Source organism: Fistularia commersonii, chromosome 35 (assembly GCF_037954325.1).
Source record: "Fistularia commersonii isolate RoL2024-O1a breed Wild chromosome 35, RoL_Fcom_v1.0, whole genome shotgun sequence".
In the NCBI taxonomy this organism is placed as follows: Eukaryota; Metazoa; Chordata; class Actinopteri; order Syngnathiformes; family Fistulariidae; genus Fistularia; species Fistularia commersonii.
This window is the reverse complement of record NC_141318.1, coordinates 5,849,526-5,869,463: the sequence shown is the minus strand read 5'-3', so window position 1 is coordinate 5,869,463 and position 19,938 is coordinate 5,849,526. Positions and strand designations below refer to the sequence as shown.

The 19,938-nt window shown below is 38.6% G+C and overlaps 2 protein-coding genes across 2 annotated transcripts in view; both read left to right on the top strand.

The window, feature by feature from the left end:
• The first annotated feature begins 310 nt into the window (after positions 1-310).
• LOC147214007 (sodium channel and clathrin linker 1-like) lies at positions 311-7,978 on the top strand. Its single transcript, XM_086142207.1, has 12 exons — positions 311-400; positions 857-943; positions 1,869-1,960; positions 2,059-2,236; positions 2,417-2,515; positions 5,537-5,608; positions 5,720-5,794; positions 5,878-5,993; positions 6,138-6,309; positions 6,589-6,785; positions 7,154-7,232; positions 7,877-7,978. Exons 1-12 carry the CDS (start codon positions 311-313, stop codon positions 7,976-7,978), a joined length of 1,359 nt encoding a protein of 452 aa, XP_085998333.1.
• A 3,854-nt stretch (positions 7,979-11,832) lies between these two features.
• The window catches only part of dnah6 (dynein, axonemal, heavy chain 6), a 53,760-nt gene continuing 45,654 nt past the window's right edge, over positions 11,833-19,938 (top strand). Inside the window, exons 1-23 of the mRNA XM_086142206.1 lie at positions 11,833-11,899; positions 12,106-12,176; positions 12,791-12,964; positions 13,263-13,604; positions 13,724-13,858; positions 14,010-14,112; positions 14,205-14,268; positions 14,536-14,716; positions 14,848-14,949; positions 15,041-15,148; positions 15,258-15,362; positions 15,479-15,599; positions 16,229-16,380; positions 16,544-16,696; positions 16,829-17,080; positions 17,275-17,403; positions 17,742-17,855; positions 17,946-18,089; positions 18,220-18,375; positions 18,828-18,878; positions 19,039-19,131; positions 19,274-19,393; positions 19,750-19,930. Of these exons, the coding sequence (XP_085998332.1) occupies positions 11,833-11,899; positions 12,106-12,176; positions 12,791-12,964; positions 13,263-13,604; positions 13,724-13,858; positions 14,010-14,112; positions 14,205-14,268; positions 14,536-14,716; positions 14,848-14,949; positions 15,041-15,148; positions 15,258-15,362; positions 15,479-15,599; positions 16,229-16,380; positions 16,544-16,696; positions 16,829-17,080; positions 17,275-17,403; positions 17,742-17,855; positions 17,946-18,089; positions 18,220-18,375; positions 18,828-18,878; positions 19,039-19,131; positions 19,274-19,393; positions 19,750-19,930 (3,118 nt within the window). The remainder of the gene's footprint in view (positions 11,900-12,105; positions 12,177-12,790; positions 12,965-13,262; positions 13,605-13,723; positions 13,859-14,009; positions 14,113-14,204; positions 14,269-14,535; positions 14,717-14,847; positions 14,950-15,040; positions 15,149-15,257; positions 15,363-15,478; positions 15,600-16,228; positions 16,381-16,543; positions 16,697-16,828; positions 17,081-17,274; positions 17,404-17,741; positions 17,856-17,945; positions 18,090-18,219; positions 18,376-18,827; positions 18,879-19,038; positions 19,132-19,273; positions 19,394-19,749; positions 19,931-19,938) is intronic.

Genomic DNA, 19,938 nt, shown 5'->3' with positions numbered 1-19,938 from the left:
GTTATTCCACTGTCAAAATAAGCAGGGATTCACTGTTCAGAACTGCACTGAACCAAATCGTTTATTAAACCGTCTGTAGTGAAGCTGCAATATCGCCTATAAAGATCTGATGTAATTTACCTGACACGGAAAGCTATGAGGTCACAAGGGAAAAAAAAATGAGAAAGGGGTGGTATTTACAAAATGGGAAGAATTGAAGAACACGTTATTATATGATGTCATATAGTGGAAGTGAGTGAGTGGTATTTTTAATGTTCAGATAGCAGGGTAAAACAATGAAGACTCTTGTAAAGCCCTCAGTGACCTTAGTATGATTCCGTTTTACAGCGTAATAGCTCCATTGTTGGCTCAATATGATCAGCACACGGATGAAATGACCGAACAGCTACTGGAATTCCAGGTGAAACACACAAGATAAGTGTAATCTATACAAGGCTTCATATCATAGATATTCCATTTGTCAGGGAGACGGACAGTCTGTGCAGCCAATAGCATCGTGTTACCTGCATCTTATCAGCTGGTAAATTCGGTCCCGTTTCCCTGCGAAAGACAAAAAAAGCAGGTGCAACTTTATACAGGAATTCCTCTTTATTGTCTGTATCTCACAGCATTATAAAGGTGTCAATAAAGATTACCTCAAAGCTGTTTTCGGATTTATACTTTGTTGCAGGTGCTATAACGATTATGGCTCGATGTGTTTGATCTGCCTCCCGTTCCTCTTGTGTGCAGAAATAGCAAGGTTAACTATTTCCTGAAGTTTATTTGTTTTCCCACATTCATTCACCAAAAGGAAAGAAATTGACTACATGCCTGATTTCCTTATTCTATGTTCTCTTGTGCACAAAAATGTCTGCAGGCCATGGAGCTGGAACACCTCCAGCAGGTCTACAGGAAGACCATCGCTGACAGAGAGATTCACAATGCTCAGAGCAAGCAGCTAAAGGTTTGAAATTCCACCATTAACAGCTAGAGTATCAATGCTTTCACCCCTGAGATGGCAGTACCAGATAGGGGATTAGGGTAATTGGAAGTTTTATTTTATTTTTTTTTGCCACTGTTAAAAATTCTACCATATGGCTATTAAACGCTGTTGGCTTTTATTGGGCTATTTTCTGTCTTCTCCACAGGATCAGCCTATTCAGTAACAGCTATCCCACAATCTCCAAATAGCCAATCAGAAGCTTGAATTTGTGAGTAATAAGGAATTAAACCACGTTAGATTATTTCCTCTTAATTAGCTTTGGGATCAAATTCAGAGTGCTTATGCAAAATTAACTCTGTGCCAATAATTATTCTTCTAACAAAGTGAAATGACTGCTAAATTACCTTAGTAGAACAGCTTTGATTGTATAACCACCTGCGGTTTGCCAGTTAATGCACAGGTCTCTTGTGTCTCTGTAACTCCCTCCCTTTACACAATTGTGCTTTTCCACACCATATCGATAGACGTGCTGTGTGAGAGAGTAATAAAATATCCATCTGATGTATTTTTAATAAGAGAACAAGCCTTGGGTATCCCTTCTCAAACGTTTAGTATCAGTGGCCTTTTCACGCTGTCTGAAAATAACTGACTTTGCAGAATTGAATGACGGTCAGAAGCTCCCAGGGTTTTTTAGGGGAACGTCAGGAATATCTTTCAAAGTGCACTGTGCATTTTCATATACAGGTCATTGATTAGTTTTGTTAATATGAAAAACTTTGTCCTTAACCGCTGCCCACGTTTCTTAGACGTCATCAAAATTTCTTCATAAACACCTTCTGAGTGTGGGATGGTAACGTAATTAGTGACACATTTCATTTTACCTTGTTGGTGTATCAATCATAACTGTTTACATAAACAATCAAACAAACAACGTGTGTGCCTGCAGGAGAAGGATGTGGCAATAATTCAAGGCCAGAAACATGCAGCGGGGATACAGATCCCACAGCTTCTGTCTGCCTTGAGTCAGCTCGAGGCCCGGTCAGTTCCTGATACCCTTCGACTACACCTCCTGTTCCTCAAGCAGTTTATTTGAAAGGAATTCATTTTGATAGCTGTTCATTACTGTCTCTCGACAGACTAAAAGAAGTGTCTCATGAGGCAGAGGCAGCCCGCAGAGAGCAAAATGTATGGGAGAGAAAGGCGGGGGAACTCCAGGAAAGATGCACTACTTCAGAAAAGGAGAAGCATGAAGCCCTGACCAAACTCCGAGAGAGTAATCACTTAGCGGAAGAGGCTTCTCTGCAGAAGGACCAGGTGACTATGGCCTTGTTCTTTCCTCATCCAGTGTTCACCTTCGTTCTCCTTCAGTGGAAAAGGCCTCGGCTCAGAAAGTGGTCCGGCAGCAACGCTAACAAGACCTTACATCCCTTCAGCGCTCTAAATGTTAGCCCGCTGAAATCTGTGCCCGTGTCTGCGCTTACCCTCTCCCCACAGGCTTTGTTAAGAGAAAAACAGAGAGCAGAAGAGCTGGAGAAGATAAAAGAAGCCGTCAAACTGTTGATCCAGGATGCAGCAGCGCGCACCCGAAAAGAGGTAAGGAGTTACTGAATCAGACAGATTCAATTTTCTGATTCATACTAAAACTTTAGCTGAGCTAGAACAATTCAGTATAAGTCAAAAGTTCCCCCAATAGGAAGGCTATACAGTATGTGGACCAGAAGACGTAAATATTATTCACTGCTTTTACTTACAACAGTATTTTACAGGGCAGATGCAACTTGTTTCTGATTTTAATCAATAGTCTACTCAGACTTACAGCCTTTAGGTTTTTCTAATCATGCTTTCAACATTTGCCTCTGAGACATTTCAAGATGTACAATGTAGAAATGAATTCATCCATGCAGTGATGATTCCAATCACACTGAACATAAGCTATCTACTTCAAAATCACCCAATTATTAACTTTAATAGGTATGATTATTCACTTTCTATATTTACTTGAATATCTCTAGAAATACCTTACACAGCATTAGACACTGATATTTCTCTCCGCTGCACTTTCATCTAGTAAATTATCATATTTGCTGTAAAATCCTCCTTATCCATCAAAAACTTTCAAGCAGTACACCCTGTTAATGATGCTCAAGTACAGAAGGTGGTCACCGGTTGGGCTTCAACAAATGTGTCAGAGTAACTGTTGATGTATTTGACTTTCAATAAAATACAGAACGTCTCTTACCTTTGCCTTATTACATCTTAGGCAATTTGCTCCCCGAGCTGGAGATTAATGCTAAACAATGCAGACAATGTGAAGCAATTTCCTTGCCATAATCTCCCCTCTACCTTATCTTCACTTCAAGCCATATTGAGTAATGAGATAAACCTGAGTTAATCCCAAAACTGTTAATATTGGTAGTCGGGCCTCAAAGTCACCTGAGGAAACCAAGTGCCACTCAGAGAGATGGAAATGAGGGGTGGAGTTTCCTCTGGGGTGAAGTGAAAATAGCTGTGATTGCAATTTTTCAACATGATATTGTTGTCTTTAATACTCATAGATGCTCTGTAATTGTTTTGTTCTCCATGTTCCATTTCCCATAACTATAATCCTCAAACTGAACAGGATGCCGTCATTGCTTATGCATAAGGACATTTTATTCATGTAGTATTGCAAATTAATCTATGTATGAAACACTGTAATTTTCCCAACTGACTAGAAGGTGCCTGGAAAACAACACTGGCATTTGAATCAGCCAGTATCTCTCTTCTGTATCAATTGTTCTCTAAGCACTGTTTTTTAACTCACTTCTCTTTCCTTACATAATTGATTTACAAGAAATATTAGCCAGTTTAGTTGTCCTTTTTAACTTTGATAACAATGGAACTTTGGGACAGTGAAGTTTATGGATAAAAAGTGATTTGCTGCAGTGTTTGCAACTTGAACTTTGCAGATTCGGTTTCACATCCATTGAAATGTACCCCATCTTCTATTCATGTATTTTTAGAATATAGACAATATTCTACATAGCTCCATAGTCTTCTATTAGTATATCATAAATACATCAAAAACCATCTTTAAGACAGGAAAAAGCCACCTCGTCAGTGATTCATGCCATGCTATATTGTTCTACACTTGATCTGGAGTTAAAAACTCTCAGTACATAAAAAAAATTCTTGTTAAGATTACGTTTAAAATTTAACCATAATTACTGTTAAAAAACATACTTTCTTTAATTTCGGTCAATGTAGGATCCAACAAATAATAAAATTTTTCAAATGATATTGAATTTTCCTCAAAAATCTGATCGACAACATATATATTTTTCTCAAGCGATAGAAATTGCATTGGATTTGGTTGGGAAGAATTGGTTATCAAGAAAACAACACAACCGCACTCACTGCCAAGTTCCCCTGAACGTGACAGGATGTTGTGGGATCACTAGCACTGGTGTCTGACAAACTTTGACACAAGAGATGTCTGACAGTCTTTTGACACGAGAGGTGTCTGACAATTTTTGACATAGGAGATGTCCCATCTCTGCAGAATGAGAATCAAGAAGGAGGCAGAATATATTCTAAGCTTTGTGCGTATCCTTCAAGTTGCACCGCTTCCTTTTTTTCATGGATGCTTGCATTGGAAATAGACTTTATCAAATGTTTGAAATAGATCATTTTGTCAAATTTTTCACTCACACCTGAAACTTTGTATTTTAGATTCAGTTGTCTTTTCATTATCTTTTCTCTTACTCCATTTAGCTTAGTAACTTATTTTATTCTTTGGCCAAGAATTCATAAACCTAACTTGCATTATGCTGCTGGAAACCTTGCACTGTAAATTAGTTTTTAGGTGTTTGCATATTTACACCGTCCTTCGATATAATAATGACAATAATAATCTTCTTCTTCTCCTTTCAGCTTTTCCCTTCAGGGGTCGCCACAGCGAATCGACCTTCTCCATCTAACCCTATTCTCTGTATCCTCCTCTCTCACACCAACTACCTTTATATCCTCTCTCACTACATCCATAAATCTCCTCTTTGGTCTTCCTCGAGACCTCCTGCCCGGCAGCTCCAATTCTAGCATCCGTCTACCAATATATTCACTATCCCTCCTTTGCACATGACCAAACCATCTCAGTCTGGCTTCTCTGACCTTTCCTCCAAAACATCTAACATGTGCTGTTCCTCTGATCATTCTCATTCCTGATCCTATCCATCCCCGTCACTCCCAAAGGGAAGCTCAGCGTCTTCATCTCCGCGACCTCCAGCTCTGCCTCCTGTCTTTTCTTCATTGTTACTGTTTCCAGACCATACAAGATCGCTGGTCTCACCACTGTCTCACACCTTTCCTTTCATTCTGCCTGGTAGTCTTCTATCCCATAGTACCCCTGGCACTTTTCTCCACCCATTCCAACCCGCTTGAACGCATTTCTTTACCTCTTTTCCACATCCTCTGTTGCTCTGGTCTTTTGACCCTAAGTACTTGAAATCCTCCAACTTCTTGATCTCTACTAGCTGTAGCCTCACCGTTCCATATATACTGTCTTGCTGCGAATAATGAAACTTATAATTAATAATAACTGCTATCCTGTAAATTTGTGACTCTGTCCGGAAAAAGATGGACAACTTGCGACAGCAGTGCAACATTCAGATCCATTGTATGGCTGAGGAGCTGTCTGCGTTGCAAATGGTAAGAATGCTGAGGACAAATTCAGAATCTGAAGTCCTTCTTTTTCCTCTCTGCACCTATCAGTCTATATATCTTACCTAAGCTTACATTGAATCACCTTCTTTTCTCAAGGAATGTGCAGACAAAGACTCTCAGATAGAGAGGTCCTTGAGAGAGAGAAAAACTGTTGAGGATGAACTGGAGAAGGTATTTCAACGTAAACATGAGTTGGAGTAAAAAGCTAAAGTTAGCATTGGTGTAAATTGAAAGTTGATTTTTTTTTTTTGAAGGTATGTAAAGAGTGCATGGATCTTGACCAGAGGTGTGTAAATGCAGAAAGACTGAGGGATGAAATGGACAGCGTTCTAAAAAGAACCAAAAACAAACTAAAAAAGATTGAAATAGAGTAAGTGGAAAATAACTGGTTACAAGCCGTTGTCATGATCGCCCTTAAAGCTGTACCACAGATCACAAGAATACCCCAATTTTGGTCATTTGATAATCTGACTTTCCGTGTCTTCGCTTCCATTTTCCATCCATGTTCCTTAAGGTACAGAGAGGAGATCTCTTGTTGCCGGGAGAAAGTAGAGCAGCAGCAGGGTGCTCTGGCCAAAGTCCGAGATGACTGTCTCAGCCTCATCGAGGAGAACCTGCAGCTCCGTGGCGAAATGGATGAACTGCAGAAAACCACCTTACTGATAGAAAAGAGGGCTAAGCAACAGGCAGGTTAAAAGTGAAAAAAATGGAAGGGTGTTATCAGCGACAATTTAAAGAGTAACATACAAAAAGTTTGAAAAAACAACAATTCTCCAGGAAACTTTGAGTGGTCAGCCAAAGTTAAACGGCATTGGCTCCGACCTGTGCAATTGACAGAATAAGCCGTATGGATACTGAAAGAGTAAATGAATTATTAATGGTAAAGGCTTATTCCAGTGAATAAATGAATGTTCTTCTTTGAGTTCGACGTCAAAAAACATCCTTGCTCTGTTGTCCTTCTGTAGGTATTACAGGTCGAGCAAGAGTACAGCCTGAAGGAGCAGGGCCTTGAAGCACGGTTGAAGGAGTTAGAGGAAAGCAGCCAAAGCTCAAGTGCTTCTCTTACGCAGCTCCTCAAAGTACAGCAGAAAACCATTCAGCGATGGAAAGATGAGGCCGCTAATTTGGTTCAGGCTTTTGAGAATAAACTCTTGCACCTCCAGTAAGAACCTATGATGGTTGACCACAACTCAAGCAAATATGACTTTAAATATATTTTGAAACCAAAGGGTAGTATGCACCAAACCCCATCATGGGCTAGAAACTTCCCTTTGGTGATAAAATAAACTAAACCTCAACTGCTTTAGTTGCAAAACATGTAAATGACTAAGAGCTGCTGAAATAATAATTGATACCGATTATAACTCCAAATAGGACTGAATAACGTCTTCATACATGAGCATACCTGCCTTAATATTAAATAATAAAATCAAGAGAAAGCCTTTTGCTCTACTTAATTATTATTCGTTATTCAATTCGTTTTTGGATAAAACTAAATATATATTTCATATGAATTTGTTTTTCCCTCAGGGCAGAGTTGAAGCGACAGAAGCAGCATTCACAGGAGCTCCAAGTTCGGCTGAAAACTGACCACAACACAACTGCGGAGGTGTGAGCACCACACACTCAAACAACAATGGGCCCGATTAGAGAACCAGACAAATTCCCATAATTATTGCTAAATATGTCTGATGAGTGGTGTCTGAGAACTTAATGCACAGATTGGCTCAAGACTGTACACTCAATTTATGAACGATTATTTTTACATCACATTCTAGCTTTCTCAGAGCTCTAGATTCAACTACACAAAGAACTGACAATGATCATATAATAGATATATGTTGATGGTGTTCTGTGTCTTGAGAGTAGAGCCATACTGACAGGCCTGAATCTTACAATTCCTTTTTTTCATAAATTCATGAATACCAAATCCCGCTCCCGTGGTGTTAATTATGCCAAATTACCATTTGTGGATTGCGCATTAGAATAGGATAAGTAGGATGCATAATGTCTATGCAGGATGTCTTCGATTGTTGCTTTAGAACAGGGGTATTCGGTGAATCATATATGACATATGGGGCAAAATATTCTGTTCTGTCACACTATAAAGGGTAAAGATTGTGACAATGATTGTAACATTGCCAAATGTTATAAATCATTTGCAGGATGTGAGTTTCTTGCACACATTGATAATCAAATGAGTAAATAATGTTTGTTTACAGGTCTTCAAATTGTACTTTTCTGTCTAAGGAGTATGAGAGGCTGCTAGCAGAGTATGAGGAGAAGACTAGTCGTCTCCAGAGACGCCTGGTAGAGACTGAACAAAGGGCTTCAGATGCTTCACAACAGGTCTGACAAAAGATTTTTTTGTTATGCAATGTTTTAGGTATTAAAATAAAATGCGGACCAAAAATCCCTTGCAGAAAAATTTTATCATATGTCAGCCTATGATGTGTGTGTGTATGTGTGTGGTTGCGTGTTCCCACTGGCTGCTTGATGAAGCAAACTCTTGTGACATAAGGTGGAAAAAATGCAGAATATACATACTGTATACAGACTGGTGCTCCTCAAGTTTATGTACCCATTCTGTGTTTTGATAATGGTGGTTGACAGCACTGTCTTTTCCCATTTGTTGTGGGCTGCTCCACACAGTAGCATGTGTCTTTGTCTCTTAGCGCTCTGCTTTTGCTACATGTAGCTCAGCGTTTCCTGTTCAGACCTTGTTGAAAAGGCTCTGGTGGCATCACTGTCATATCTATTCATGCAGCTATCACATGGCTTAAAACTACTCTTAAAACTACTTCCACACAGACCTTTTACACATAGTCCAAAATCCTTTAGTTCAGCCAGGTGAGATCTGGTAAGCATAGTTTATAAAACACTCATCAAACCTCTCAGTGAATGCGCTCCTCTACAATACAAGCATTTGAAGTTATGTTCCTGCGCCCATTCACTTGTTTTTCATCGATCCATATCAAGCAGTCATCAATACATTGACTGGCTAGACAAGATCTGCTCATTTGGAAAGTTGCATGAAGATTATTCAATATATGCATTTTATTTTGTGCCAGAAAGTAAGATATTAAAGGGCCCAGTGAAAGGCGAGTTATATTTAGAAAGACAATATTTTGGCTTTATGTGCACACGTGACTGAACAAGCAGGAAAACACAATAAAGCGAAACCAAATAAACTACTGGCTGAGACAAATGGCCAGATAGTCACTATCTACCCAAATCATATATCATCATCATTATATATATATAATCTGCATGAATATGGATATTGTTAAGTTTCTATTTTTTTTTTTTTCCAATAGATAACCATGCTGGTATCTGCACAGAAGAAAATACTTGATCCAGCGCCTGTATAATGGTAACCTTCACTATTGGAAGAGAAATATAGATCATTTGTATGTGCTAAGTTTAATCATTTAGGCCACAGAAAAAAAAAGCAATTGTAGATCTCAAATAAAGATGTTCGAAAACTGTACAGTTTAATACAATCATGTTGTATTTCATGTTTTTAGTGCATTGTATCCAAAACTACTTAATTTCTGTGTAATATGTTTGATTAATGATGCTGTTTAATGCTTTCTTTTCTGTAGGCTATAATAAAGATGTATTCAAAAATGTAGAAATACTTTTAATTATATCGGTGTGTTAAAAACAATCAGAAGATACAACAATTAGTGTCTAAATATTTAATGATTTTGTTTATAACTTCTCTGGTCAATCTGACACATAAATGTCTACCATTTAGACTAGTAGAACATTTTGAAAAAAATGGATGAAGGGGATTTGTGTCTCATAATGAGAGTGATTGTGAGATTTGTTTATGGACTACTGTCTAGACTTTGTACGAAAGCAAGATACACAAATATCTGGTAACTTTGAAATCAAGGAGGCCCAAGGATCGCTCGTTTATCAAAGATGCGAGAAAATAAATGAAATTATTATTTTTCTTGAAGACAGATAGTAAGGGATTAAGTTTTTCTGCAGTGTCTGCTACAAGACTATAACAATATTTACCGTGTGTGAAGGGAAGAAGCCTACAAGCTTCATCACAGCATCAACAAAAGCTTATTTGTAGCTTTTAGAAACATGGGATCAGGGTTTCTTTGGTAAAAAAAAAAAAAAAAAAAAAAAGTTTAAAAAAACAACAGGGGTTTGCTGCATTACCCAATCAAGAGTAAATCCAGCCATCCACTAAAGGGAATTCAAACTTATCTGTGCCAGAACTGAGCCAAATTGGCTCAAGCAGGCTTGGAAGCTGCTTCAATGGACTATCTCAGAGTGAACAAGAGGATTGTGGATGGACAGATATTTCATGATGAAATGCGATGCCATGTGTTCTGTGAATAAGAGGAAAGTCAAGCAGGGACGCTCAGGGATTGTGCCATCAGTTTTTCAAAGCTAACTTATTTGACAGCAGCATCAGTGCTTAAAACTACAAATTCTGGTATGCACTGTATGGTGGCTTCAACTGGCAGTCCTTTTTGTATTGCAAAATGATAATGAAAAAAACAGAAACTAACAAAACAACAAAAAAAAAAACACTTCAACACTGGTCTTGCAGGGGCAAATGTAGATGGTCAATTGACAGGAGTTGGTTGATATATTTTCCTCTAAAAGTAGAAGAAATATTCAATCGCGGGGATTTCACACGTCTTTCCTTTCCCACAGCCTCGGCAACAGGCGGCAGCGACATCTATTGGCAATTTGTAGGAATAACTTCCTAGTGAAAACCACTATTCTCCATTTCCTCTGGTGTCATTAAAGCAAAGAAACGATGGTGCCAGGTTGTTTCATGTTACACCGACGAGGATTATCTATTTATTCTACTCACTCGGAATCATGAAAACAGAAATTCCAAAGGAGAAAAGTGATCTTTTTGTATACCGACAAAATTCAATTTAAAGCACATTTCCAAAAGTCCCTGTCCTGTTGTTTTTCACTGCGTATAGTATGTTTTCTGTATTGTGTTTACAATTTTTAATTATTATCATATATTATTATTAACTGAATCCTTTTGGCCACCTGTGTTCTTTTTCACTGTATTTTTCATGTTGTAATTTTTCTGTATTGTGTTTACAGTTTTCAATTATCATATATTATTATTAACTGAATCCTGTTGGCCACCTATGTTCTTTTTCACTGTATTTTGCTTATTGTATTTTTTTCTGTATTGTGTTTACAATTTGCAATTATTATCATATATTATTATTACCTGAATCCTGCTGACCACCTATGTTCTTTTTCGCTGTATTTTGCATATTGTTATTTTTCTGTATTGTGTTTACGATTTGCAATTATTATTATATATTATCATTAACTGAACCCTTTTGCCCACCGATGTTCAAATGCCGTAAGCGCATCTGCTGCTCTCAGAAGTGCGTCAAACATTTTCGATATAAAAGGGTAAATTTGGAACTCCTGCGTTGCCACAACATAAGGTTGCGCTGCACGCCGGGAATGCCCGCTGTTGCTTGGCAACCATAAACGGCTCTTGCAGCTGTGTATGATCGGACGTTTAACTTGTGTTGTTACCTCAGTAAAAACAAACTGCCTTAACTGAGATGTTTTCCACACCTTTTTACACAGAAAAGCACAAACATAAAACATACCTCGGCGCTTGACATTGATGGTAGGCTGTTTTTACTTTTATTTTCTAATTTTCAGCTTTAGTTTGGACGGGGTTGTCCCTTTTTGCTTGGCGTGTCGAAGTACTTTAGAAACAACTACACGCCACGTTCGGATTATAAGGCGCGGCGGCTGTTCGGCTTTTGCGTTCATTTTCCAGATGCAATAATAATGATGAGTGTGGAAAAAAACGGGGACTTGGGAAACACACTCTTCGGTTCCGAGGCTGGGCGGGTTCGGTCCCAGTCCTGGGGGTTCGGGTGTGTGGAGCTGTGTCACATAGAAGAAGCTGTGATATCACAAAAGGGAAACATTATAACTGTGATGACACAGCAGATGCAGTGCAAGCATGATGGAATGGGAAATCGGGGAGAATACTGCAACCTAGTGAAAGTACACAAAGATATTTTGACTACCAATTATTTTCCCCTATCCAGCCGTCATCCATCTGTCCATCTACCGACGTTATCCCGCTTATTTGTGGATCATTTACTAACATAACCATCACTTTTTCTGACTTCTATCCATCTTCTGTCAAGAGCCTTCGGCGGAAATTGCTTTAACGCACCATGGCTTCTGCGTTTCCCAAGGATTCACCCCGTCACTTCGGTCAGAGCAGAGAGAATGAGTCAAATGGTAAGCCCCCTCCTTTACTGGCTGTTTTAAATACACCATGACTGTTATTTAACTTCTCTGTCTCAGGGTAGCTTTGACAATGCCATAACAACATTGTGCCTTAAGTGTGTCCTGTTTAGAATGTGAGCAATTGCACAATATCTTTGCTTTCCCTTTCTCTTAAGTAATTCTACAGTAATTCTTTTCCAATTAACACTCTTTACTAGAGCGAAAGCACAAGTTGCCTGAAGTATCAAGTTGCACAAAACTACCAAAGATTCCGGTCAAAGATACACAGGTATGACAAGAAAATACAATGTAACCACACCCTTTCATAGCAGATATTTCGTGGAGAAGTGCTTATGATGAGACAGACCCGGGTGTCTGGTGTTGTGCGTGATAATTCGCGGGGACTATTAATAGAGTTATCACTAATGAGTTAGAATCCTTTCCATGTAAAAGGTTTACTGACCGACTAGGGTCACGTGCACAACATGGGCTCAATTTAGTGTTGGACAGGGATTATCTTAGGTTATATGGAGCATGATAGAAAACCCAACTATGTTGGGTTTTCTATCATGCTATTTCAGATAGTATTAATTAATGTTGAATTAACAACTTATTACCATCAAACTAGTCTGAAGAGTTGTTGCATGAATGGGAATGAACACTGCAAACAAGGATGTTTGGCATACATATGATTCCATAAATTTACATACATTTTATTCTAATTTTATGTAATTGTACAGTTTCAGCTAAAACTGTATGAGTTGCCGGGGCCGAAAGATTCAATCAACATAAAGATATCTTACAAATAGTGATCACAATCTTTTAATGGGAGATTGGTAAATGGTGCTTGAGTGCAATACTGATGAATATTACCTTCTCCGTGACCAACCAAAATTATTCTAGGCTGTGCTGAAGAGGCGCGTGACCCGAAAACAGCCAGTTCCCAAACACTTAAAGACCCAGGAGTTTTTTCCAGGCTGGCACACTGAGACGCCTTCTGCCCAGCAGAGAGAACAGCCACAGAGACACCGCGAGCAGCTGTCTGTCCAGCTGCCTCCTCTGCTTGGCACCTCAAAGGTCGGTGACACATTTCTTCAAGGAGAGGAAATCATTGAACATTATCATCTCATTTATCTCTTTGAGTATTACAACTGTGGATTTAAATTGCTGATACCATAATTATCAACTGAAGTTAGTGTATGCTAGAAACACAAAAATATTTATCTGTTGGTCTAATGAGTCATTTTGTGTGTGTTTCAATTGACTATCTGACTTTTTGTCCTATTGATGTACTTCAACTGCTATCTGGTTTGAACGTAATGCTAGTTGAGATGCCTGCATGAGGGACTTGATCTGTTTTTTGTTTTTTGGACAGAGCGCGATGTCGACCCCTAGTCCTCTCAGGTGGCCCTTTTCTCTCAAGAGAGACGGAAAGCTGGACTGTACTACAAAAGTTCAATACCATGAGTATAATAAGAATGACTACATGATGATCAGCAATGAAGATGTGATAACAGTGTTTCATAATGAGTGCGACATTGTAACCCGTGAGCGGTGGGAAAAGGAGTATGAGCTGCACTGTAAGCTCATTCAAATACCTTTTTTCGCACGCTTTAAAATATTCAAAGCCTTCTATGTCTGGCACATAAAAGTTCGCAACAAGAAGGTCCATATGGCAAGGGAATTTCTCCGACAGAGTTTGTTCTTTGTCAGTCAGGTATGCTTTAATTTTGATCATTTACAGTCAAGACATAACATAAATTAACACATTCTGTTAATGTTGGAGTCATGTTGAAGTCTTTGATTTGTTGTGATGTACTTATTGGTTTTACGCAGTCACTTAGCCCAGCACTGATAGACATCAGGAAAATGTGTTTTGAAATCAGTACCTCAGGCTTGTATCACATGGAGAAGAAACACACCTATACACTGCAGGAGTTTAAGGACACCCAGTTCAGGCAGCTACAAGAGGTGCAATCACACTTTTATGCAAAAATATCTTCCTGATCCGTCAATCCACTAAAAAAAGGACATTTTAAGTGTCTATGTGAGTACCTTTATATGCCTTTTTATAATTATGCCTAATTTCTAATTTTGAAACCTCTTTGTTCACTTTTGACAGGTGTTGTGTGACCTGAAAAAATTTCGAGAGCTGGTAAAGGATGTCACAATTAATGCCTGTCGCAACTACTTAGCTGAGCATAAATACAAATCAAACATCCCAAGTACGTACTTGTTGATCAGTTGGATCCACATTAAAACACATGCATGCAATAATATTTGGGTGTTTCATTGTTTTTTTTCATGCTTGTTATAGGTCAAAGCAAACTGAAACTTCTATCCGAGGTCAATAAGACTTTCCTCTATAAACGTCTCCTCTGGTGGGTAGTCTCCTTGAGTTCATTTCAGTCGCCATGACTTATATACCAGACAATAATAATTTACTTGTGAAGAAGTTTTGACTATTTGCATTCAAAATAGATTAAAAAGATTATGTGAGAAGACCATACACTTCAATGAGAAACTTGATAAGACTGCAGCAATGTGACGATACTTGTAGCACGTTGCTCTTCCCAATATCCTAAGTCTTAATGTTGTACATCAATACCAAACAACCCACCAACCCTCAGTTTCTCACCCCCATCCAGCTTCATTCGCCTTGTCGACTATATGCTTGTCAGCACCTTGCACATGTTACTGGTGAGCGCAGTGTCTAAACTACTAGCTGTTCTGGAGGAGCAGGTGGGTCAAATGCCCAGCTGTGCTGTTATTCAAAGCTGGTGCCACCAGCCTGACACTGACCCTACTGAGGAGGGGGCAGATAAGAAGGTAGAGCATCAAACTCCCTTGAAACCTTTAATCCAAACATAGATCGTGATTATTCTCAGTTGAAAAAGTGTGTTGTCACAACAAGCAAACATACTAGTGCTGAGTCCTGCTTTTTGTATTTCCTAATTTAGTCTTTGGAGTGTGAAGCTACACGTGGCCAACCAATGTTCATGTTAGAACTGATGCTGGACTCCCATGTGTTGACCTACAAACCCTCAGAGGAGAACTTTCAGGTTTGACAGGAGACTTCTTAACTACTTAATTTGGATCCAAATATGATTGTTTCTAGTTGCTGTGTGTGAACCACTCATTTTTCTCCAACAGGAAACTATTGCAGAAGTCACTGGGCAATTCCAGAACACAGTGATGTCAGTGGATGCGCTCACAGCTGATCAAGATTTTTATTCTCTGACAAAAAATGAAGAGGACGAGGTTGTGCAGACGCTCCCTGCCATGCTTATTCAGCACCACAAATTTACATCTATTTTTTGCAACAATTTCATTTTTAACTTGATCTTTGTGTGTTACTGCCGATATTTAGCAACTGGAATATGAACCCTACGAACAAGAGTACAAAGATGGCCCCAGTTTGCAATTTATTATTGAGACGGATTGCCACCATCAAAGTGTAATCCAAAAAATTAAGGTCAATTTTCTTTCAGCATTGTTTTGTATTTTTAAGTTACTGTATAAATTGATCAAATTGCATTTTTCTGTGTATTTAAATGCACACTTACGTATATGTTTTTCTATTACTCCCAGAAATCTCTCAGGTTGGCATTTGAAGGAGCAAAAGTGTATTCCCTCACTTTTGAGCATTTTCGTTTGTTTTACAAGGAGAACGAAAGTCTGGATCTGGATGCATTACGGCAACACGATCATGGTAATTTATCAATATGACTTTTGTTCACTCGTTCACTCATATACTTCTTAAAGAAAATTGTATTATATTTTTAATGTTGAAAATATTCTGCCACTTTATAGCATTTTTTTTGACAAGAAACCCGCTTTGATATTCAAGAAAATACACACAAATATAATAATATATATATATATATATATAGGAGGAAAATGAATAAACATATAAACAAAACTCCTTAGCTTGTAAAATCCAAACATATAGAGGCAATCTTGTTTCTGTGAAAATATGATGTATAATCATGAGATGTTTAATTCACACTCAATATGAAAGCTACAAGATTAGGTTTGTTTTAGCTTATTTGTCACTAAACGCCAATATTAGGAAACCTAGAATGATTGACTTGCCCGCATACATAGTCCAGTTTATGTCCACATATAAATATAATATATATATATATATATATATAGGTATATTACTGACAGTCCTCCAAAAAGATAACGATCTTCTCCCAGTTGTGTCATTTAATTCCAAGACCACATCTGTCAACACACAAAACAAACTGTTACCCAAAATATATCCATGTACCAACATACAGAACAAATCAGTGATTATCTTCCAAAATTATTTTTGTTGATTGCTTCATTTCACAGAATTGTCCTTTTTTGGAAAGGCACTGGAATTGTATCATAGTGAGCACAAGGAGGCCTTAGCTATCCAACAGAGAAGGCATCTTGGATTACTACTTGTGGATAAAACACAGCTGAAAGAGATGCTCATCTCTTCCCCCCTCCGCTGTCTGGAGGTCAGGACAGATTAGACAGACATGAGATATCTACATGGATTAAAACAAAATTATGTTATGTTTGATATGTTTTATCATAACAATTTCCCCCACATAGACGGGTTGATAAAATAATAGCAAAAAATGTTGAAGTGTGTTGCTTAGCTCTAAACATCTGTTCCAGGTAATCAATGAACTAATCACTCACCTGGCTAAGAGGAAGCTGGATGCACTCATTGCAGAGGCAGGTGATGCCAAGTTTAAACTAGAGTTCAGGCCCTCTACTACTGCTGAGTTAGCCAACTACCTAACATTCCTGGATGAGATACAGAGGAGGGTAAGATGTTCATGTTTAGCTATGTTTTTTTGTTTGTTTTGGTTTGGTTGCAACGACCCCAAAAAAAGCATGTGCTCTTTTTCATCTTGCAACCCCCCCCATTGTATTTATTTTTGTATTCCAACATATCAGATTACGGTGCTGGAGGACCAACAGGAAATAGTTTGCCAGATGCATAATCTGATAAACATGTATTCAGTCCCCATTACTCCAGAGGATGTAGTGGCTTTTGCTACCCTGCAACCATCTATTAACTCATTACACAACATCATCATCGAGGGAGCAGCAGAGAGAGACTCCAAAATGGAAAAGTTTTGCAGCTCTCTTCAAAACGACATTGAAGAGTTGACCAATGGGGTCATAGAAACCAGCGCTAAATCAAAGGTTGGTTGCATTCATCCCTAAAACGGTAAAATTACTTTATTTATTTGGTGTTAAAGGAAATAAAGACACCCAACATTTAGCATGAGGTTGCCTAATATGAATGAATCTTGTTGAATCTTGAAATGAATCTTGTTGCTCATGGTATGTTCATGTTTATTTGCTCTACTCATGCTTTTAATATCTTTCATGTCCAGGATCCTCTAATCCTAGACATTGATGCCGATTCTTCCCAAGTGCGTCTCCTACTGGGGGAGATCCAGATAGCCATAGATGACCTGCAGGCCAAGGCCACTGCCTGCGTTTCCTACCAGAAGAAATTCAAGGTTATTCAGTCATTTATTTTGAATTCACATGCCTTCCTTTGATAGAAATAAAGTCAAAATAGTTTGTGACCCATCTCAAATTTACAGTATATTCAGCCTCGCTTCCTGTCAGGAAATGTCAGCTTTTTCTGTAAAATTTCCAGTATTTCAAGTATTGGTATTAGTCCCTATTGTATTAGGGCAAAAACTAAATCTGGGCAATCTGGTTTTTGTAAGATCACGCTCAAGATGATAGTCTGAGCCCCAAGTGGTATAAGAGGGCTGAAAAATGTTTTTCAGTCATGTGTTGATCTTTGTCATTGTTGATTGTCAAAAACATTTTCTTTTGATGCCTCCAGATGGAGTTGAGCAAGTTTAATGCCTTGGATGAGTTATCTGCAGAGTTCAGGCTGAAGCAACTGCTTTGGGACTCTCTGGAGGAATGGGACTCCTTACAAAGGGGATGGGGTCAGGTGAGAGACTGTCGAAATATTCCATGTTGGGGTCTGGACATGTTTAATTTTACACTGTTTGCTGTTTTACACTGTTTTCATATTCCACAGAGCCATCTTGAGCACCTCGATTTGGAACAGTTTGGCTCACAGGTTAACAAATATGGCAAGTATGTCACTCAGCTGGAGAAGGGTCTTCCAAGCAACAGTATCGTTCCAAGTCTTAAAGATAAGGTGGAAAACATGAAGCAGAGGGTGAGTATCGGATATCCAGCCAGGAATCATTTTACATCACCGTCTGGACTGCATACATGAATTGCTGATTTCTGAGTTGATTCTTTTGTTTTAGCTCAGAGAGATAATGCTTTTGCATGTTTTCCTTCAGCTGCCTGTCATCACCGATCTGCGTAACCCATTCATGAAGCCTGAACACTGGAGGACCTTAGAGTCTGTTGTCGGGAGCTCCCTCAACGTGGAAGACCTTACTCTCGGTGTTTTAGAAGATCTAAACATCTTTTCCTACAGCACAGAGATACAAGAGGTCTGCTCTTACTTATTTTATCATACTATTGTGCACTCCTTACCTCACTTGTTACTAAGACACTTATAGTTTTGTCACTTGTTTACTAAGACACTTTATAGTTTCACTGAGACACTTTATAGTTTATAGTTTATTTTTATTTCTAATTCTGCCTTTTTCTTTTTATTATTTATTACTGTTATATTTTCTGTAACTCTGGCACAACAATGTCCTTCGGGATAATAAAGTTGTTCTTATCTTATCTTATCTTATCTTATCTTATCTTATCTTATCTTATCTTATCTTATCTTATCTTATCTTATCTTATTTAGTTCTTAGACCAAATATTTATTTTGTTTTCATCTCAAAACTATATCTTCTATCCGCCACTGTTTTGTTGATAGTTTTTGAACCACGGCTTTTTGAGATAATCATGAATAAACAGGACTAACACAATGTAAACACTTTTCTAGGTGTCAGGACAGGCTTCGGGAGAGGCATCAGTGGAAGTCATTATTACAAAGGTGCGTGGAGAGGAGGGAAAAATATTTATCTATTGATTAAGGCCTTCCCCTCATGTAGATATGGAAATTGAATCCGGTCTATTTCCTGCCGAGCTAGAAACACTATTTTTTTTGTGGTGTCGGTGCTGTTCAACCTCTGCTCTTGTCATGAGTTGTGCAGGTGGAGGACGCATGGAAGAACACAGAGTTCACTGTCCTGCCTCATGGTGACTCCAAAGAAGTCTTCATTCTCGGAGGGACAGATGATATCCAGGTTTTAACATGGCGCACGCGTGCACGCACACACATACACGCACAAACACACACACACACACACAGGACAGATAACTGTGTTTTTGTGTTTCTTCATCTTTGTGCTTTTTTTGGTTTTGTTTTGTTTGTTTTTTCCTTTGAAGGTGATTCTGGATGACAGTATTATCAATGTGGCTACGGTTGCATCATCTCGCTACGTCGCTCCCATCAAGTTCAGGGTGGACAAACTGATGAAACAGTTGAACCTCTTCAACGAAACCCTGGTAAATGCAGAGAAAAAGATAATAACAACACAGAAGTCAGAATGAATGTTCAATGGCAGTGACAAATCCTGGATAAACTGAAATGTAGATTTACTCTGGCTTTCAATATTATACGGCAGCTCCTCCCTGTGGCCGTTATTTAGAAACACAGTTATCAACAAGGATATTAACACCTAGTTAATTTTCAGCAACTGTTATGCAGTGACACAAAGGTATAGGCATGGGATAAGGCACTTTAGTCACATAAAAAAATGTAAAAGTTCTTTTCATTCTGGAATTCCTCTGCTAGATAATCCCCATCCACTACAGGCTCATCACTACTGTTTTCTCCTTTTCTTTTTTAACTGGATTCCTAGGATGAGTGGCTGACATGCCAAAGAAATTGGTTGTATCTGGAGAGTATCTTCTTGGCCCCAGACATTAAAAGGCAACTTCCCAATGAGTCTAAGATGTTCCTCAAAGTAGACAAGTCTTGGAAGGAGATCATGGCAAAGGTCAAAAAGATGCCCAATGCCCTGAAAGCTGCCACACAGCCGGGTAGGTAA